Raw genomic sequence first — 17,734 nt, forward strand, 5'->3', positions numbered from 1 at the left:
CGTATCTTAATCAGAATCTAGATAATCTGTTGTCTCTTTTATTGTCAAATTAGAAAAAATCTTTCTGGTTCATTGCTTTTGATAATAAAATCACAGCCATATGTGATAAAATTTCTACACACTGTGAAATGTGTACCTAGGGCTACGAGCTGATATGGTTTAGGAAGTATCGACTCATTTTGTTAATAAACTAAATGATATTCAGTCTAAATTCTGATGCTTCATCTTTGAACATTAGTTATTAAAGCCATTATCTAGCTAGTGAACAGGTGAGTGTTATTGTTGTTGGTGACGTAGAGAACATTTGTTTTCTGTGTATAGTAATCTAGAGAGTGACTACGTCACTTACAAGAATGGGTGCCAGCCTAAGAAAAGGTTCTGCTCATAGTAAACCCAACAAATTCCTCATGTCTGTGCATATTCTTATATAATACTTGTGGTTCTCTGATCATCGAATGACAGACTCTGTCAGATATGTTTTAGACTTATACCTGCCAATCATAGTTTCTGTCACATCTGTAAAGTCAGGATACAAATTGTTGCATGTTGCTATATGTACCTTATCTCTTGTGGTTTCATGAATAGTTAATGTATATAACCATTTTCTGCAATTTAAAATCATTTTGAAAATTAGTTGCTAAACTCTGAATTTTTTATCAGAAAGCTACTAGGTCTGTTCTTTATATTATTTGGTTCGTTAGCATTGGGATAACAACACATACCAAATTCCTGCCTTTTCCAAAAGACCTATTACTGTAAAATGGCAATCCAATTGTCAGTACTGCATGTTCGCCGTATCCTTGTTGCGGAATGCAGGTACAGAGTCTGTGGGTCTCGTTATTATCTTAATGACTCTGTAAGGTAGTAGACATTGTAGTTGTGGATAGATCCTATTCAAATCAAAGTGATCGTACCAGTATAGATTGTTCTAGTGATTCTCAAGTTTTACGACATTCTCTTTTAATGAAGGATATGCACAAGACACAATAAACGGTGTGATGTAGATGTGCCACTGAGTGGTTGTATATATTGTGACAAGATGCATGCATATTCTCTCGTGTCAAATGTCTCCCCGCTAATGAAGCTGGCGATTGTGCGGAGAAAGGCAGTAGACAAAGACAACACCCCAGCCATTAGTCATCATTTGATCTACCAAGAAATTGATTTTAATGATTTCCTTACCAGGTAACGATCCAATTTCCTGCAATTGTCCAATATCAGTTGAGGAAAATGGTCCCTTTCTGTCAAGACAGGAAATAGCGTAATTACGAACAGGTACCTACATCATCTCCAACATCACACCGAAACAATAAACCACTGTCCAATCAATAATCACCTGGGCCTTTATCTCAGAACTTATCTCTGGGTCAAAGGTCACATTGCCAGAGGTTATTATGGTAACCATTGTGTAGTAATATTAATGGACAAATGTTCTTATTAATGTAATGGATTGTCGGCTTGTCTGACAATTCAATTTAGAAAGTGATAATTGGAAACGATGAAACCTTGACACATGTACAGTATCAGTGATATGCTGGGGAGTGACCAGTGATCTGTTCCCGATTCAAACTCTCGGCATTTTCTCGGTTTTTGTCAACCTACACAACCTTCAAATGGCAATGAAAACTGAAGGCTGCATCACTATTGATACTGTAGGTGGATTCTGTGCAACAGAAAGGAACTGATAGATAAAATTGCGATACACTCCCATCAGTCATAGAATAGATATTAAGTATCATGCAACATAATGTCCTACCACATTGATGATAAGCGGTGGTCTCCGTGAAGATTGCCACAAGATATAGTACTGTACATTTCTGTTGCATTTGTATCACATTTAAGCATCACCAATACTTTCCTCAATGATAAATTAAGGAGCATCTCAACGCGAGTAAGATTTTTAAGCTGTGGTCTGAACCCTTTGCCCTTTACTACAGTAATCAGCATTATAGGTCCCGTATCCCCCTGGATAACCAGTTCCTAATCTGCTGTACTTCACCTTTGTCAAGCCAAAAGAGATAAGGCCACAGATAGTGGATAATCCTACTGCATAGTATCTGGCTGTAGTTTCATAAATGTTTTTTCCCCAGTTTCAGCATTATTGGAGTTGCAAAACATTTTCTTTAAGTAAGGTTTCATAGCTTGAGTTAATGCTTTCCTATGGAAAATTTTCTTGAAAGGAAACTCATTAATTCCTAAATGAATGAGTCAATTCAAAGACATTACATTTGTGAGACTGGCGCCACTAAAAGGCTTGGGCTTGCACCCTGCTGGCCCTCTATATGTATATAACAAACTTAATTCTATATTTGATGGCATTGGCTTATTTGTGGTAAAATGTATTAACTCCATCTAATCAGGTCAACGTTGTATGATATAATAAATAATTGAATGTAAGCAATATGATTTTTAGATTTGAAGACATTGTGAAAAAACACATTTGAGGTCATTTTTCCCTGGTCTTGCCCCCACGCCACTGACGGCCCAACTTTTGACAAGGTCATCACCAGAGATAAGGGTACCAATCGTCAGTTTTCTGTTGGGTCAGGTGAACCTTTACGGTTGCTATTGTTGTTTTAGTATTATCAAGTGTAAAACAAGACAATTTAGCAACACACAATGTGGCATGGGATGAAGCACATCACGACTGGTAGACAGTTCCTGTCGGGACATTGAATTACACCATAAGTTAATTTGTCTTTGTCCTCATGCAGCCTGCCTCAGTATGAGGTCACTGGTACCATATACCTACTGTATCAGTGACAGGGCCCTACTGTGGACACAGTTGCATATCTTCTTGTACAGATGTACCTTATGACAATAAAACCCTACAAACGGCACCTTCTTGTACATATGTACCTGATGACAATTAAACCCTACAAACGGCACCGTACCTTTATTGGTCTTGGGCTGTGAAGTTTGGGAATTTTCACCTCCAAAAAAAGTTTCATGTTTTATTTTTTCGTACTGTTCGACTTATCCAGCAGTGAGAACTTAACCAAGCAAATTATGTTAGTTTCAAGTCCTAGACACCTTGAGACTTTTGAGTGTGAAGTTGTTAGCGGTGATGGGAATGTTTTGCCTGTTAAAGGGTGGACCAGGGGCTGTATATACAGGCAATGTTTATGAGCATTTAGACCAATAATTACCATTACCGACTGCAGCACTGTAGCAGCCGGGGCTGTAATTGTCTCTTGTCTCCCTAATGACAGTTATCCCTGACTAGGAGGCACTGTGGGGAGAGTTTTATGGGGCTCACCTACCTCTGATTTAGACACCGGGGTCCCAGAGCTAACCTAAGAACAGTGAAAGATGTTTGGTGTCAGATTAGAAAATATCTACTATGTTGGTCTAGGAAAGGTACAACAAAAATCCATTTGGACTATCTACATTGTCTTCAACATCAGCAGAATACAAACCATATTTTAGCTAGCTAGTGCCTCAATGGAGCTAGCAAGTTTCAGTCCCTCTGTCTCTTTCACAGTTTTAATTATTTTTTCTTTTGGGAAGAAATTTTCCATTTTAATGAAACTAGTCATTGAAAGAAAAGTATAGCGTTATGAACAACATGTAAATTATTTTATAGAACTTATGTATTAACCAATCTGTTACATGTGTCAATATTGTGAGATATTTTATGAAGGCAAAATAAAGCCTATACAGTTCTTTATCCCAACTACAGTCCCCTAATTGCATAGGTATACTCACCTATTATTTAATATCAACACCAAATATTATCTTTGTAATAAATTAATTAAATTGTATAGAATTATTAAAATAATATATATATATTTCACAATTTCTATTAAGAAATTCAGTCATAAGTCAAACTCATTAATTAGGAAGAACTTCTAGGTAAAAAATGGGTTTAGTAAGGAAGACTCATAGGTGAAAATTGTTTGATATACTCGAGTGACAAGTACAATGGACAGGTAGGTCACTAATTACGGGGTAATTAGGTAGATTGTGTAATTGGGGTAATTGTTACAGAATGCATACATAAGAAAGCTTGTGTAAACATGTTTATTTAATCCTTTAAAAATACACAATTGTATTACAGGCCTGATATCTAGACATTTCCTAAATTACTTAAAATATAATCTATGCAGTTTTTGTTTTTCAGAAAATATCTTGTAAAATTATGTGAGAATATAGTGATACAGAACTGTATACCAATATAGTTTTGACACTAAGTCTAAATCTCGTATTTCAAATCAGTGAATACTATACTTCCTGCTACAGTGGCTGTGTATTATACAGGTGACACCCGTTATACAGGTATTGTACAGGTGACACACACCTGTGTACCACAACATCCTCACCTACCTCCCTATAATAATGCAGCTACATTCATTTTACTTGTAGCTCTGTAGTAAGGTCAGTTCATTAGTCAATTTAGGGTTGACCAGTGAGGCTAATCCACACCCTAAGTGAGGTGTTGATAATCCCCCTGCTGTGCTGGTCAATATATACCAGGACTGGTCAGAAGTGTGAATCTAAGCAGTGTGGTCAGTCACTAAGGGTATACCTGCAGTTTCCATACCTAGCATTTAAGGAATACCAGCTGTAGTGTTTGGTAAGATTTTGATTTTCATATGTACAGAAACATGTTTGCATATTTCTTTTATTAACGAAAAACACCTATGTTTTCATTCTTAAATTGTCATTCTGTGGGTCAATAACACCTTGTAAAAAGAACAGTCAGAAATGACATATGAATATATGGTTACCATAGCAAGGTGTTGTCACAAATATGTACATGTCATTATTGTATAACTAGCCATTGTTCCTTTTTTAATACTGACATGAACAAGCTTAAGGCTATGTTCTACTATATGTACTCAATAGATAGTAACTTCAACTGAAACAGGAAAAACCATGGTAAGACCTTTTCTTCTATTATCATTCGGCACCGTAGCTGGTTCAAGTATAAATTACAAAGAAATTGCAACTTAGTTACAATCACAATGGACTAAGGTTAAATTGTCAAATGCATGTAGTTTATTTTCAAATAAAACATTGGCAAAGTTGAACTAATCAGCTATATCTGTAAACCAAATGTAACAAAGAAATATTTTATCAAACGAATGTGTGCAATAAACGTGGAATAAAGCTACACAATAGAAAAACATCATTTGAAACTGCATTCATTTGCTAGAGTTAATTATTTTAACAAAGTTAACTATTTCTGTGAATGAATCCTTTATTGTATGTCGATGGACTCCATGAAATTAAAAGAGCCTACATAATAATAACCAAAAAATGAAATTGCTAATTTTATCAGGGTAAAATTTTACCAGAGTTTATAATTTCAGTTTTTCAGTAAATAGGATGTTTTGTTGTCTTATAATTGTGATTCAATCAAGTGTATGTATAATCATTTCAGAAATGAAAATAATGTTGAACTGGTAAAGACACATTTAGATCCTGAAATTAAATTATTATTACATCATGCAAGATTGATCCTCATACCTAAGCAGATTATGCAGTTCATCTCTTTGAAAATGTTTGTACAACAAATTTTATGTGTTTATTGTTTACAAAACTTTTAAATGATTTAGTCCTTGAAATGTTTCGTTTTAAGAGGTTATTTATGTATCAACATGTAGTATACTATTTTTCTCATGAATATTCAATTTGAATTATCCATAAAATTCTTATTAGACAGAATATCTCGTTCCCAAAGGGTTTTATGAACTTTCTAACTGTCAATTTTATAGGTAAGAAAAGGATGATCCTATAGTTATATTGATTCTAGGAGGAAAGTACAGGAAAATCCATATTTAGTCGTTAAATCCGCGATAATGGAAGCACCTCAAATTATCTTGCTTGTGTGGATCTCAGTAAAGTAGGGTTCAATGTAATATAAACGCTTGACGACGAAACTCATAATTTCATAGGCACATCAATATGCTTGACAACAACCAATAATTCTTTGTTTGTATATTAAAAATACTCTGTGTATGGGGAAGGATGGATGGAGGAAGCACGATCCTCCGTTGTAATGGGGATCAAATTATATCAGTAATACTATGTAAATGCTCTACATCACGGATGTATCAGATTTCATAGTTAGTTTTACTGTTATTAAAATCTAAAACAATTTACATACGTTAAGTGTTTTGAAATATTTATCTTCCAGCAGAATTTAAAAAATATATATTTATGTACAATTTCATGATGGAAACTGATTTTATATATAAATTCAACAAAAAACATTGTTTCTGTTACTTGACATGCATGATCAGACTTTGTATGATTTCTAGTCGGAAAAATATTTTCTGTGGATTGCGATATGTTACCAGTTCATTGATTCCGGTGAAAACAGGTTGAAATGTTTCGTTAGCGGATTAGAGTGGAGATTTCTGGTTATAATCTGTATGGAAGGGCTGCCTTTGTTGTGAGAACTAAGCTTGTTTATTTCATTGATTTCGCCACATCTTAATCCCGACACGTCAACTGGAGTCAGATTCTACCATCGGATTAGCGTCTTACTATTCAATTCATCTTACAAAACCAAGGATTTAGGTCTGATGGTATTTGTACTGTAACATATATAAGTTTTTACCTGTGTGTGCTTGACAGATATACCTGTGTAAAACAAAATCCTATTGGTCCTCGTTGGATATATAATGCAATGATGTAATTGAATTGTGAAAAAGAACTTATATTTATAAACCTGGTAACAATATATCTGTCAACATTTTACCTTGCCATGACTTTCAGGTTTAGGGTAAAACTGAAAAGACAATTCACACATTAAGTTTATGTTTTCTGTATAAAAGAAAACATTTGATGTTGTATTGTACCTGTATGGGACAAGTGTGTTTAGTTCAGTATATAGCTTCATCTGTATACCTGGTGTTCTACCTGTGATATAGTTTTACCTGCTGTTCCTAACGAGGTTATTGCCTGGCAGGTGATATATTTGGTAATTCTGTGATATACACGGTTTGTTAGAAGTGTTACCTGACTTATATATCACAGAGTAATATACATCTTGACTAGCTACTGCTGGGGGTCTTTGTTTATTCAGTATAATTTATTATAAATATATTGGTTGGTACATCTCTGTGGAGTCCAGCCTTGTCCTGTAGTTCCTCCTTTGTCCTGTCGGGTTGTTGGTAGATGTATGTATCCTTGGGTGTTTGCATGGTGCAAGATTGGAAAATACAACTGCAGCCTGAAGTCAAGTAGAAAGAAATCTGCTGCTAATTAATTGGATTTGTGTGAGATGTATTGTAGATTTGGTGTTGAAGTGATTGGTGATGATAATTGACGGTCTCGGTGTGGTAAATATTCTTTAATTTGATTCAAAAAAATGTCAATTGAACCTATTTTTCACAGTATGAAAGATACCATCCAAGTGTCTTGCAGGACTGTTAATATTGCATGATACCAGCATTTCTATCAGTTCATAATAAGACCACATTCAAACTACTTATTTTATATGTAAGGAGTGAAATGATCCCATAATCAGTCATTACAAAGTGATCTCCTTTATTATTCTTTAGGGAAATCTAGATCTTAAAAATGAAAAATAAAAGAAAATAGCTTCTGGAAATCGTAAAATTGGTACATTTGATATGAAAGTTTCCGGATAATCTTTTAGAGTTGTAATAATCTGGTTAATTATGGGTCAGCAGAATTGCAGAATATATACTGCTCCCAAAGGACCACATGTCCGCCCCTATAGCCCTGCACTGACAGTGATTGGCCAGAGGAATTTTCCCAAATCACTACCAGACCTTGCTTGGTCTAATACAGGCTCTTGACAGCAGGTAGCATTGGATTTCTGCTCACCACAGCCCTTCAGCCTCAGTCAGCGGCTGTCCTTTCATGGAGAACTGTTTCCAGAGAATTCCTCATGCTGAAATCTCTTCTCCAACACTGCCTATGTATTGACTAAGTGAAAGAACAATATTTTCTTGTCGGAAAGCGTGTAGCTTTATAATGGTGAGCATGTGGTGCTTGTCGAAGCATAATGTTTAATCCAGCGAAAGAAACAGGTTTTTCCTGTGTTTCCATCATAGCGTGATGGTCAGGTATTTTGTAGGAATCTGTAGGAAAATATTTTCTTATCAGTCCGATGTCTTGATGGTCAGTGCTTCATGCTTTGTCCGACTATTTGGTTTAGGATTGTCAACTAATTGCTTCTGTGGTGCCGTTATTACATCTGATTACAATCGCAGGTGAATCAAACCTTGAGTGTGATTATTATTTAGGATAAATATTTTCAATCCGCGTAAAAACAACTGCTCCTAATTGTACTCGGCTGAGATTGATTATTGGAATTCATGTATCATTATGGAGAATTGATCCAGTCATCGCTGTTCAATGTAGGTGTATTGATTGGCTGGTGACAGTATTGTAGTCGGCCCATCAGTCTGGATGTAAACACGAAGGGGGTAGGTCTATCATATGTCTATGGAGCTCCGTCCTCTATTCATATCTCGTCAGCGAAACAGGTGAGTGTTGTACACACTCTTTGAATATACTTTACCTGAATTTCCCGGGTAATAATTGCCTGCTCACCTTGAACTGGCATAAATTTGATGCTGCATCATCTCCGGTACAGCGGACTAATGAGTTCTAGTGCCATGGCTGGTATTATGTAGGCCTGAATCAAATGTGATGAAAAACAGGAAAGATCAGCTTCATGTCTCATTCCCAGTTGGACAGCAGAAATGTATTGATGGTTGTATGAGAAGCTGATGGGAGTACTTAATTAATGTCCTAGTATATCAATCGATTAGAATCTCGGTTGGTGTGGGTTTGTCGAGGTGTCTGTTATCAGGTGATGAGCCGGTTTATAGAAACGTAGTGGACAGTATTATGTCAGCATTTCATCGTCGTGGAATCTGGTACCAGGTGTAACACCCTTAGATCACTCAACATCCATATTCTGGTACAGTATCGTAAGTCAAGGTATAGAACCTGTTAGAAGACTTTTGAGAAAGAATACTATAAATATTGCAGTTATATTTGTGTTATTTTTATATCTATGACTATTTAATGATTTCAGTTGATTTGAAATTTGGGTGTAATGGCTGCAATAATTATTTTTTTAATTTTCTGGAAGTAACATCTACCTTGATATTGAAATACTCCGTAATAGGTGTTATGTTTTCATAGGTTAAAGGTAAAGTTGACATTCGTTCAACGAAGTTTCATTGTCACTAAGATTTAAGATTTTATCTCTCTATTGTGTTGTCATGGTATGTGATATTATTATGTAAATGTTAATGATTGCCGACTGATGTCGCTAATTAGTTTGATATGTTGATATCCAGGGATACAACCGTTTTAACGAGTGTGTGTCGATATTTATTTGGCTATCCTTTTACAGTGTACATACAAAATGTAGGAGCTGGCATTGTGTTATTATAGCATTGATATATTTGTGCGACATCCAATCTTGCCCTCAACCTAGATTATCAGGCATACCAATGATATGTATGACGTTATGATACATCAAGCAGTTTCTATTCTCTAGTACATTGAATAGAAACCTTGTTCAGAGAATTGCAAATGATGGCTGTTTACCTGGTCTTGAATGAATGTATGGCAGATATTATCGGGTTTTAAGACTTGAGATCTGCTATTTATTCTTTCAAAATTTTATATGATTCTGTCCTTGCTATCTTCAAGGAAGCATGGGAAATTACAGCAGTTAAAACATTCTGATGACTGTAAAGAGGAATTGTCACATGAAATTGGGCTATAATTTCTAAGATTGGCGTCCTAGGGGCACCTTGAATTTGATTGACAGTAGCCATATTGTTGGTTAACGACTCAGAAATGAATTTTCAACATTGTTTTATTTTTAAAACAGCAGCTTTTCAAAGACTGTTACTCCTGAGAATTAGTCGCAGAAATAAAACTGCACGAATGAAGCTATAAAAAATAAAATCCTCCACTCAGGCTCAAGTGCTTTTGAACATCGCAATGTGGTGAACTGCTCAGTTGTGAGAGTTTTGAAATTAGAAATAATTTGAATGTCCTCCCGTGATTTGTTACCTGGCTGACATCTAACGAGCTAGCTAATCGTGAACAATCCTGAATTCCTAGTCGTCAATTAAATTGGATCGGAATTATTTTAATTATTAAAAGGTCATGCAGTAATCTGGTTGAATTTACCTGTCCTATAGTTTAGGAGTTCACTTTTATAACTGTAAGTGTTAAACAAAATGGGTTCAACCTTTGAATCCATGCCTAAAGATGAGACCAGTGATATTTACCAAATGCTTTGTATGGGAATTCTGGGCAGGTCAAATTATATCCTGTGAATGGCATTCTTATTTATCATTCCACTGTAGAAAGGAGAAATATCAGGGGAAATGAGTGTCCACCTTGGAGGGTCATTCAGATTTGTCAATAAATGAAGAAGATCTTGACAGACCGTGATTTGTTTACAAAAGAATGTGTTAAATTGTTGTTGAGGGTAGAGGAGGAGGGATCTGATGATTCGTTACTAGAACCAGAGGGAAACACCACTTCTGATGACAGAATTTTGGGTCAGCTATTGGATATTATTTTTCATTGACATTTGCTGAAAATTCTAAAAGGTAGATAGTGGTAAGGTCCAATTGAAAAAAAATGAAAAAAATAAGATTATATTATGACGGTACTGATCCTGTGGCAAGTTTGGACCAGAAGAAATGGAAAGGCTCTTAGCAAACAGATGGAAATTAAGATGTGATGATAGAGATATGGGGACCGATGTTGGAGAAGAGGGGCAAAAAGTATAGAGTAATTGGCCGACATGTGTTAATTTGTGACTGTTTGTTGCCACAACGTTATGACAACAGCACCATAGGACTACTGAGTGAAGCATTGCTCAACGGAGAATGTTGATAGAAAAATAGCAGATATTAACTCAGTGTTATACTGTGGTATGGAAGCAGTGGGGACATGGGTTTGATGATGCAGGATAGTGATGGAAGCGTGGCATAATATACTGACAAGCAGTAGGGATATCTCATATCGCACAAAGCACACGTTCTTACTGCCGTAGAGGGGGACACAGTAACACATGTGTAGATTGTACTTAGGAACTCTTAACAGATGTTGCCAGTTTCTTAGCCCTGCATTCTCTAGTTGGCTCATTGTGGCGACAACATCTCCAGCATACACCTACAAAGACACACTAGGACCTGAGAGGCTGATGGTGGAGGACATGTTAATTAAACCTTGTGTAGTCGAGTAGATTGTGTTGTTGTGGACAACCAGGAGAAATATGTTGTGCTGAGATTCAAGTCTTAAAAGTTTTCACTTTTGGATTTTAATTTGTTCTACTCCAGTGCTATGATACTGGTGAGTTTATTTTATTCTCCAAAGTTTCTGCCGATGGGACAGGTCAGGTAAGATTGGTTGGTTTTCGGTATACAGCAAATGAGTTTCCTTACTCTCGATTAGGAATTCAGTGCTGTTCTTTAATAAAAAGATTTACTAATTTAAACGAAAATCAAAACTTAATGGAAACTTGAATCATTTATATGATATGTTTTGAAAATTTGTTGGTGCATTTTATAGAATGATAAAATCATATATAGCCTCATGTGGATGTGTTTATGACAGCATATACTGTAATTTAAACAAATAAAATCCAGAATTTGTGAAACTATGATGATGGTGAAATCTGCATTCTGTTTGTAAACCGGACACTTATTTAGGATTTGTTGAACTAAGATTTATAGAAATCTGTATGAGAATGCGTGGTTGAGCTGTGCCATGTGGTGACTTTGTGTTGGAGGTTAGACAAGGCGTTGGAGCGCTATAATCAAAGCCAGATTGGCACTGGGAGAATTTGTGCGAGAGAGACTTGTCACCATGTGCTCATGCAGAGCTTGAAATTGTGGGTAATTTTTTTTTCTGTTCATGACTTCATATTAACCTCTTGGTCTGTTTGCCAATATTAGTAGCCCATACAAAAGCATGGCTGCTGTGATGGTCATAAAACGGCTTAGTATTATGGGGATGACTTTGTTTTGTTAGTTATTTTCAAAGATATGAGATGAGTTATTCTTGGTGCAAGAATATTTTTTATTTTTTGAAGAAGCAATTTCTGTCTTTATTAGGTATGAACTCTTAGTTGTATGAATTTTTGTAGCACTTGTTTTCGACATTACTTTTGATTTTAATCAACAACCAGTTCCCAGTGATTTGTATTCAACAAAGGAACAAGAGTATAATACTGCCATTGGTCTTAATATTGATAATCATGAAAAAAATGATTTTCAAATTTATGTATGTATATACATATACTTTTGTTGTATTTATGCTGACCATTGCCTCACTTTGATATTTTTTAGGAGGATTAGCAGACTATAGAAGCCCCAGTGATAACCCTACACAGACCTGAAGGCCCGGACTCCCGTAGTGTCCCATAGACTCCCCCCTCCACACCAACCCTTCACGTGTGAAAACACGGTCCTTTTTGTATTGGTATACGTGACATGGCAACAGACAAAACCATGGTGCAGACAGACTCCACACCCACCACAATGTTAACTGTCCGCATGATCATGCAGGGAAAGGTACGTCAACATTTAGTCAACATCATGTCATCATTGCATCAACATGTCAACATTACATCTAAGTTTTGACTGCATCACAATTACCATATATCTTCATCATGTCATCAACATGGCAACAGTATAACAACATTTTGACAGAATTTCAAAGATAAACAATATGTCTTCATCATGTCTACAGTGTTTTAACATCTTAATTGCGTCAACATTGCATATACATATGTCAAACATAATTCACATTTTGTCAACATTTTGACAACATTATTTCTACATCATGTCAATATTACCTATTGTATAAACATGTCAACATCATGTCAACAGAGTTTACATCATGTCAATATTGCATGAACATGACAACATGACATCTAACATTTGTCAGCATCACATATACATATATCAAAAAAAACTATACATTGTGTCAACAATGCATTCACATATGTGATAAATATGTCAACATAACATTTTCATATAGTCAATATCCTTATCATTTTAACATTACATCCATCGTGTCAACATTTCTATTTATTTCTCATATCAACATAACATCTATCATGTAATTATATCATTCTTTCAAATATATTTAATTAACAGTAAATAAGATAGTTGTATGTTATACATGTGACTGTTGTCAGAGTATACAGGTGATTTTATGTCAGATTATACAGGTGATTTTCTGTCCATGTTTACACAGATATTGCTATATTTTGATAGCACTTCAGGATTCTTTGCTAGCAATATAGATTTAGGGAGAACGATATATTTCTTCAACTGTTACTATCAAGAGGAATGTGTAGCTTGATAAGGATTGGTGTTGTTATGGTATAGGTCTTGACTAATGTCACCTCGGGGTTTAATATTCTTGGCAGAACATGTGACAGCCTATTCTATCTGGTTATGTGACTCACAAAAGTACATGCCGTGTCTTTATGTAAGATTTGTAGTGCTGTCTTTACAGCAAAGCACTTCTTATGTCTCCATTTTTATGGGGTTGGCATTTTTCTGAATTTGAAAAGCTCATATTTTGAAGGGAAGGGAAGCAAGTGAAGTCATTTTGCCACTCATGAAAACATCCTTTTTCTGATCGAGTATCCCCAATTATGTGCCAAAACTACCGTAAATACCTTCTCTGCCAGGGTCCCCAGCATTGTAACTGTATATGCCAGAGTCGTAGCTTTTTTCTGTCCCACATTGTACTGAACAACAAACCACTTCTGTTACTCAGGAGTCCTCACAGACACTCGTACATCTCGGCCATCTATGTATAAATGTGATACGCTCAAGTCTCGGGACCACGTTTAACTGGTAATGGTGGAGGATGGGACTAAGTTTACAGTCATTACAGTTCTAGTAATGTCATTCAGGCACATGATCAAACAGCGTCTCTTGGTGGCAACAAGTTTTATTATAGACCAATAAGCTCTAGAAAAGGTTGAGGGTTTGGCCAGCTTAGATTGAGGTCTGGCCTGAGTTTTCCCCTGCCCCTAGTCCCTTCTGAGCCTTAGGTACCCCTGAATACATTGTGATATTCAGTCCATTGGCCCTTCTGAGCGATAGATACACAGGGCTCATTACCTTGTGTCTCTCAGTCCAATGGTCCTTCTGGGCTATAGATACCCTGGCTCATTACCTTGTATTTCTCAATCCCTTGGGCCAAAGATACCTGGGGCTCATTACCTTGTATTTCTCAATCCCTTGGGCCAAAGATACCTGGAGCTCATTACCTTGTATTTCTCAATCCCTTTGCTCTTCTGAGTCATAGATACCCAGGGGCTCCCTTTACCTTGTGTAAACTGTGTATACTGATGCGTAACTGAACCCCCCATAAGTGTGGCATACAGGCCATGTGATATAATGTTACTCTGGTAATGAACCCTATTAGGACCAGCACTGACAGCAAGGGGTCAGCCTGTAATTATAGACTAGGAAATTGATATGGGCGTGAAGAGGGGCTATCTGTAAAGCCTCATTCTTAACACCTCCAGAGGGAGTCCACGCTTATCACTGTATTTATGTATTATACAACTGGAGAGCTGTAAACAAATATCCTGCTAAAAAGGTGTTAAATAGCAAACAAATAAAGATTGTGATGTTAATGATTGATAAGGAACGTGCTGGCAGTGTTTATCATGTTGCTTTTGACACTAATTATAATTAACAGCTGATCCTAATTAATTTATCTGTGATTCTAGAAATTTCCCGGGCCAATTTAAGACCTAGTCACATTGGTGATTGATGCTATTCATAGTAAGGGTTCTGCCAAAGTCTCTTTTCATGTTAAAAGGTGAAAAAATAGTGGAAACTGTAGATTTCAACCATTGATCAGTCAAATCTGTACTAGGAGATCACCCTTTCGTAAGTCAAATAACTGGTCTCTTTAAACAGGTTCTAATCACAAAGAAATATCTACATCGGGGGAACATTAAAAGTGGTCTCTTAACACAGGTGTCCCTAATAGAGTTAAAAACATGAGCAGGTTGGAATGACTGTATTTATATTATTAAGTAACCAGCTCGGTTTATAGGAATTTTCAATTCCATTGTAAAGGTATACACACACTGGTAGGACCTAGTCCCCTGACATTCTGAGACATTTTTTGATGACTTTGATTCTCCTAAATTTAGACACCGCTTTAATTTTTTAAACCAACAAAATTAAGTGAGCTGGTGTAATTTACTTCCAGGGAGGGGTAATTATCTTTGTTGTAATTAAACAAGGGGAGGGCTCATTATCTGTACTGTAATTAACGTAGCCAGGTGTAATTATGCAAATAAGGGTAATTGCTTTAATGCTTTTACACTATCTGTCTAATTACACAACACAACTGTTTAAGCATGTACAAAAAAAATACAATCCATTCATTTTCGTAATATTGACTAAAGAGTTATTTGATCGTCCATTTGAATGAATTATCAGGTTCAATTTTTCCAACAGTAATAGAAATAACAAACAGACATAGCAGGCCCTTTTTGCTTATTGTAAAATGTTATTGGAAATCGTTCAAAATTTATCAATGAACAGTCTCTGATGAAGTCTATAGTGTTTTAGGTTTTGTTTAATTAATTCCCCAATGGTACCGAGCGATCGGGCTATAGATTTGAAATTACATCCATTTGTATTCTACATTCTGTCTGCCTTCCTACCCAAAGCTTATCCAGCACATTCCCTCAAACTATGTTACCTGTTGTCACCAAAATGTGTATGATACAGGGTTCTGCATGCCAAAACTAGGTCATTGTAACTTTTATTTTGACCATTGACTACAGTCATTGAATTTTCTAACTATTGTTCTATTTTGGCTGAGTTACCAGATTCCATATTTGGTATTGAAGAACATTCTGTTATTGTCGGATATGGTAATAGAAAAAGCAATAACGTTGTTACCTAGTTTTGATGTTGCCTAGTATTAACTGATGGAAGACTTTGAATTTCCATGGCAAATATAATTTGCCTTGCTTTTTTTTAAGGAGTGATTTTACATTGTATTATCAGTACTTTTCCACTGTAGCTTTTGTTTATCCTAGATTTCTGTCTGATAACAATAACTGGCTTCTTTGATTTAGGTGATTTGATTTACAGATCATTTTTATGTTTGATCAATTTTTTTACAACATCAAAATACCAACATTCAGTGAATTCATCTGAATGACCAAGCACTGTTCTGGAATTAATATGGTGACCAAACAAATTGAATGTGTTGACATAATTACCTTTATCATTGGAGAGCTCTATTAAAGGGCAGTAACATGAGAAGTGCATTACGGGTAGCTGTAATCAGTATAATTAGCTGGATGGAAGTCTTTTGAAGTGTTGCTTGCCTCTATGACAGAAAAAGTCATGTGACAACCCACACCAGCAGCATTACCAGGTAATTATAACTATGACAAGTCGCCTTAGAATAGCGCCCTCTTGTGTCAATGAAGTACTGGTATTGGAATGAAGAGTACACGAAGATCAATACCATATTGGTGGTCTTTGTGAGGTGATCGTACTAGACTGAAGTCCCGGTACAGAATCAAAATAACTCCAGCCAACAGTCGTGTTTTCAAAATTAATGAAGATAAATGTAAAAGCACTTAAAACCAGAGAACTGGTAATGATTATTTCTTCGTAACGTAATTATGTCATGTCAACGGAACATCTCCGATTGTGGATTTGTTTTTGTTGGTCAGGGATATCTGGAACTAGTCGGAGAGGTCTCATACCTTGGACTATTGAGAGATTCAGCAAGGAATCCAGATTTTTTTTAATCCATTTTAAATTTCCACAGAATCTGAAATGGAAAAGTTTAAGGTTGATGATACATTATATAAAATTTTCAATTTTAAAGTTTTATTGAAATTTGTAATCCTAACTTTTCAAGACATGAAATCTATTTTGAGGATTTTGTGGATTCAACTAAGATATAAAAAAAATATAGCACAAAATTTTCTCCAATATTGACTTAAAATTATGGATTAAGACATATCCTTAAGTAGCAAAAACCTAATGAATTCTGACTGCCTTTATGTTAGTTACACCATAAAAATTGCTGCCAGATAAATGCCTCCCCAAAAACCTAATCTGTGTGGTTATATATGGCTTGGTGACAGACCCCGAACGCCTGATCTTTGTGGTCGTATATGGCTTGGTGACAGACCAGGATTTCCTGTGATATGGCTGGGTCACAATCTTCCATATCACATTCTGTCTAATAAAGCTTCCCCTGGGACTCTGTCACAGCAGAACAGGCACTCGGGATGATTGTTCTCTATTACCTCCTGATCACGTTGCTATCATTCATTTGGGCAATCAAAGATTGCTACCGTTAGATAACCTAGTCTGAGCTACCTGTTGGTAGTGACCTTGGTGGCATAGAATTGCCCCTCGGGGAGGTGCCTCCGATAACAAAGTCAGTGTCAATGTCTCCAAGACGCTTGTAACTTTAGTTATTTGGTGTTTTACAACGTCTGTTCGGCACATTTTCCGACAACTACCCAGCCGTCTTTCTATGGAATTTCATGCTATTATTTGTTTTAAGTATTTACCAATACTCCCAATTCGCCCAATACTTTGAGCGCTTTAGGTGTTTTACTTGCTATTCATGCAAGTTGTTGTTGGGAACTTGACAGTTCAAGGATAGCTTCATCGTCAACGTTAACCTTGACTTTTAACTTTGTGGGTTTCTGGTACCACATATCAACCTATTTAATTGTTCAAGC

The 17,734-nt window shown here is 36.0% G+C and overlaps 1 protein-coding gene across 22 annotated transcripts in view; it reads left to right on the forward strand.

The window, feature by feature from the left end:
- Positions 1-17,734, forward strand: part of LOC110445068 (poly(rC)-binding protein 3-like) — a 253,951-nt gene that overhangs the window by 199,495 nt on the left and 36,722 nt on the right. For 19 of the 22 annotated variants that reach the window (XM_021489436.1, XM_021489426.1, XM_021489425.1 and 16 more), the window contains one exon: positions 12,315-12,539. In XM_021489436.1, coding sequence (XP_021345111.1) covers positions 12,459-12,539 — 81 coding nt within the window. In that variant the 5' untranslated portion in view covers positions 12,315-12,458. Of the gene's footprint in view, positions 1-4,532; positions 4,577-10,899; positions 11,364-12,314; positions 12,540-17,734 lie in introns of those variants that run through there. The other 3 variants (XM_021489433.1, XM_021489432.1, XM_021489429.1) reach the window with 3 other exon arrangements.

The sequence above is a fragment of the Mizuhopecten yessoensis genome, unplaced genomic scaffold (genome assembly GCF_002113885.1).
Source record: "Mizuhopecten yessoensis strain PY_sf001 unplaced genomic scaffold, ASM211388v2 scaffold2711.2, whole genome shotgun sequence".
NCBI lineage: Eukaryota > Metazoa > Mollusca > Bivalvia > Pectinida > Pectinidae > Mizuhopecten > Mizuhopecten yessoensis.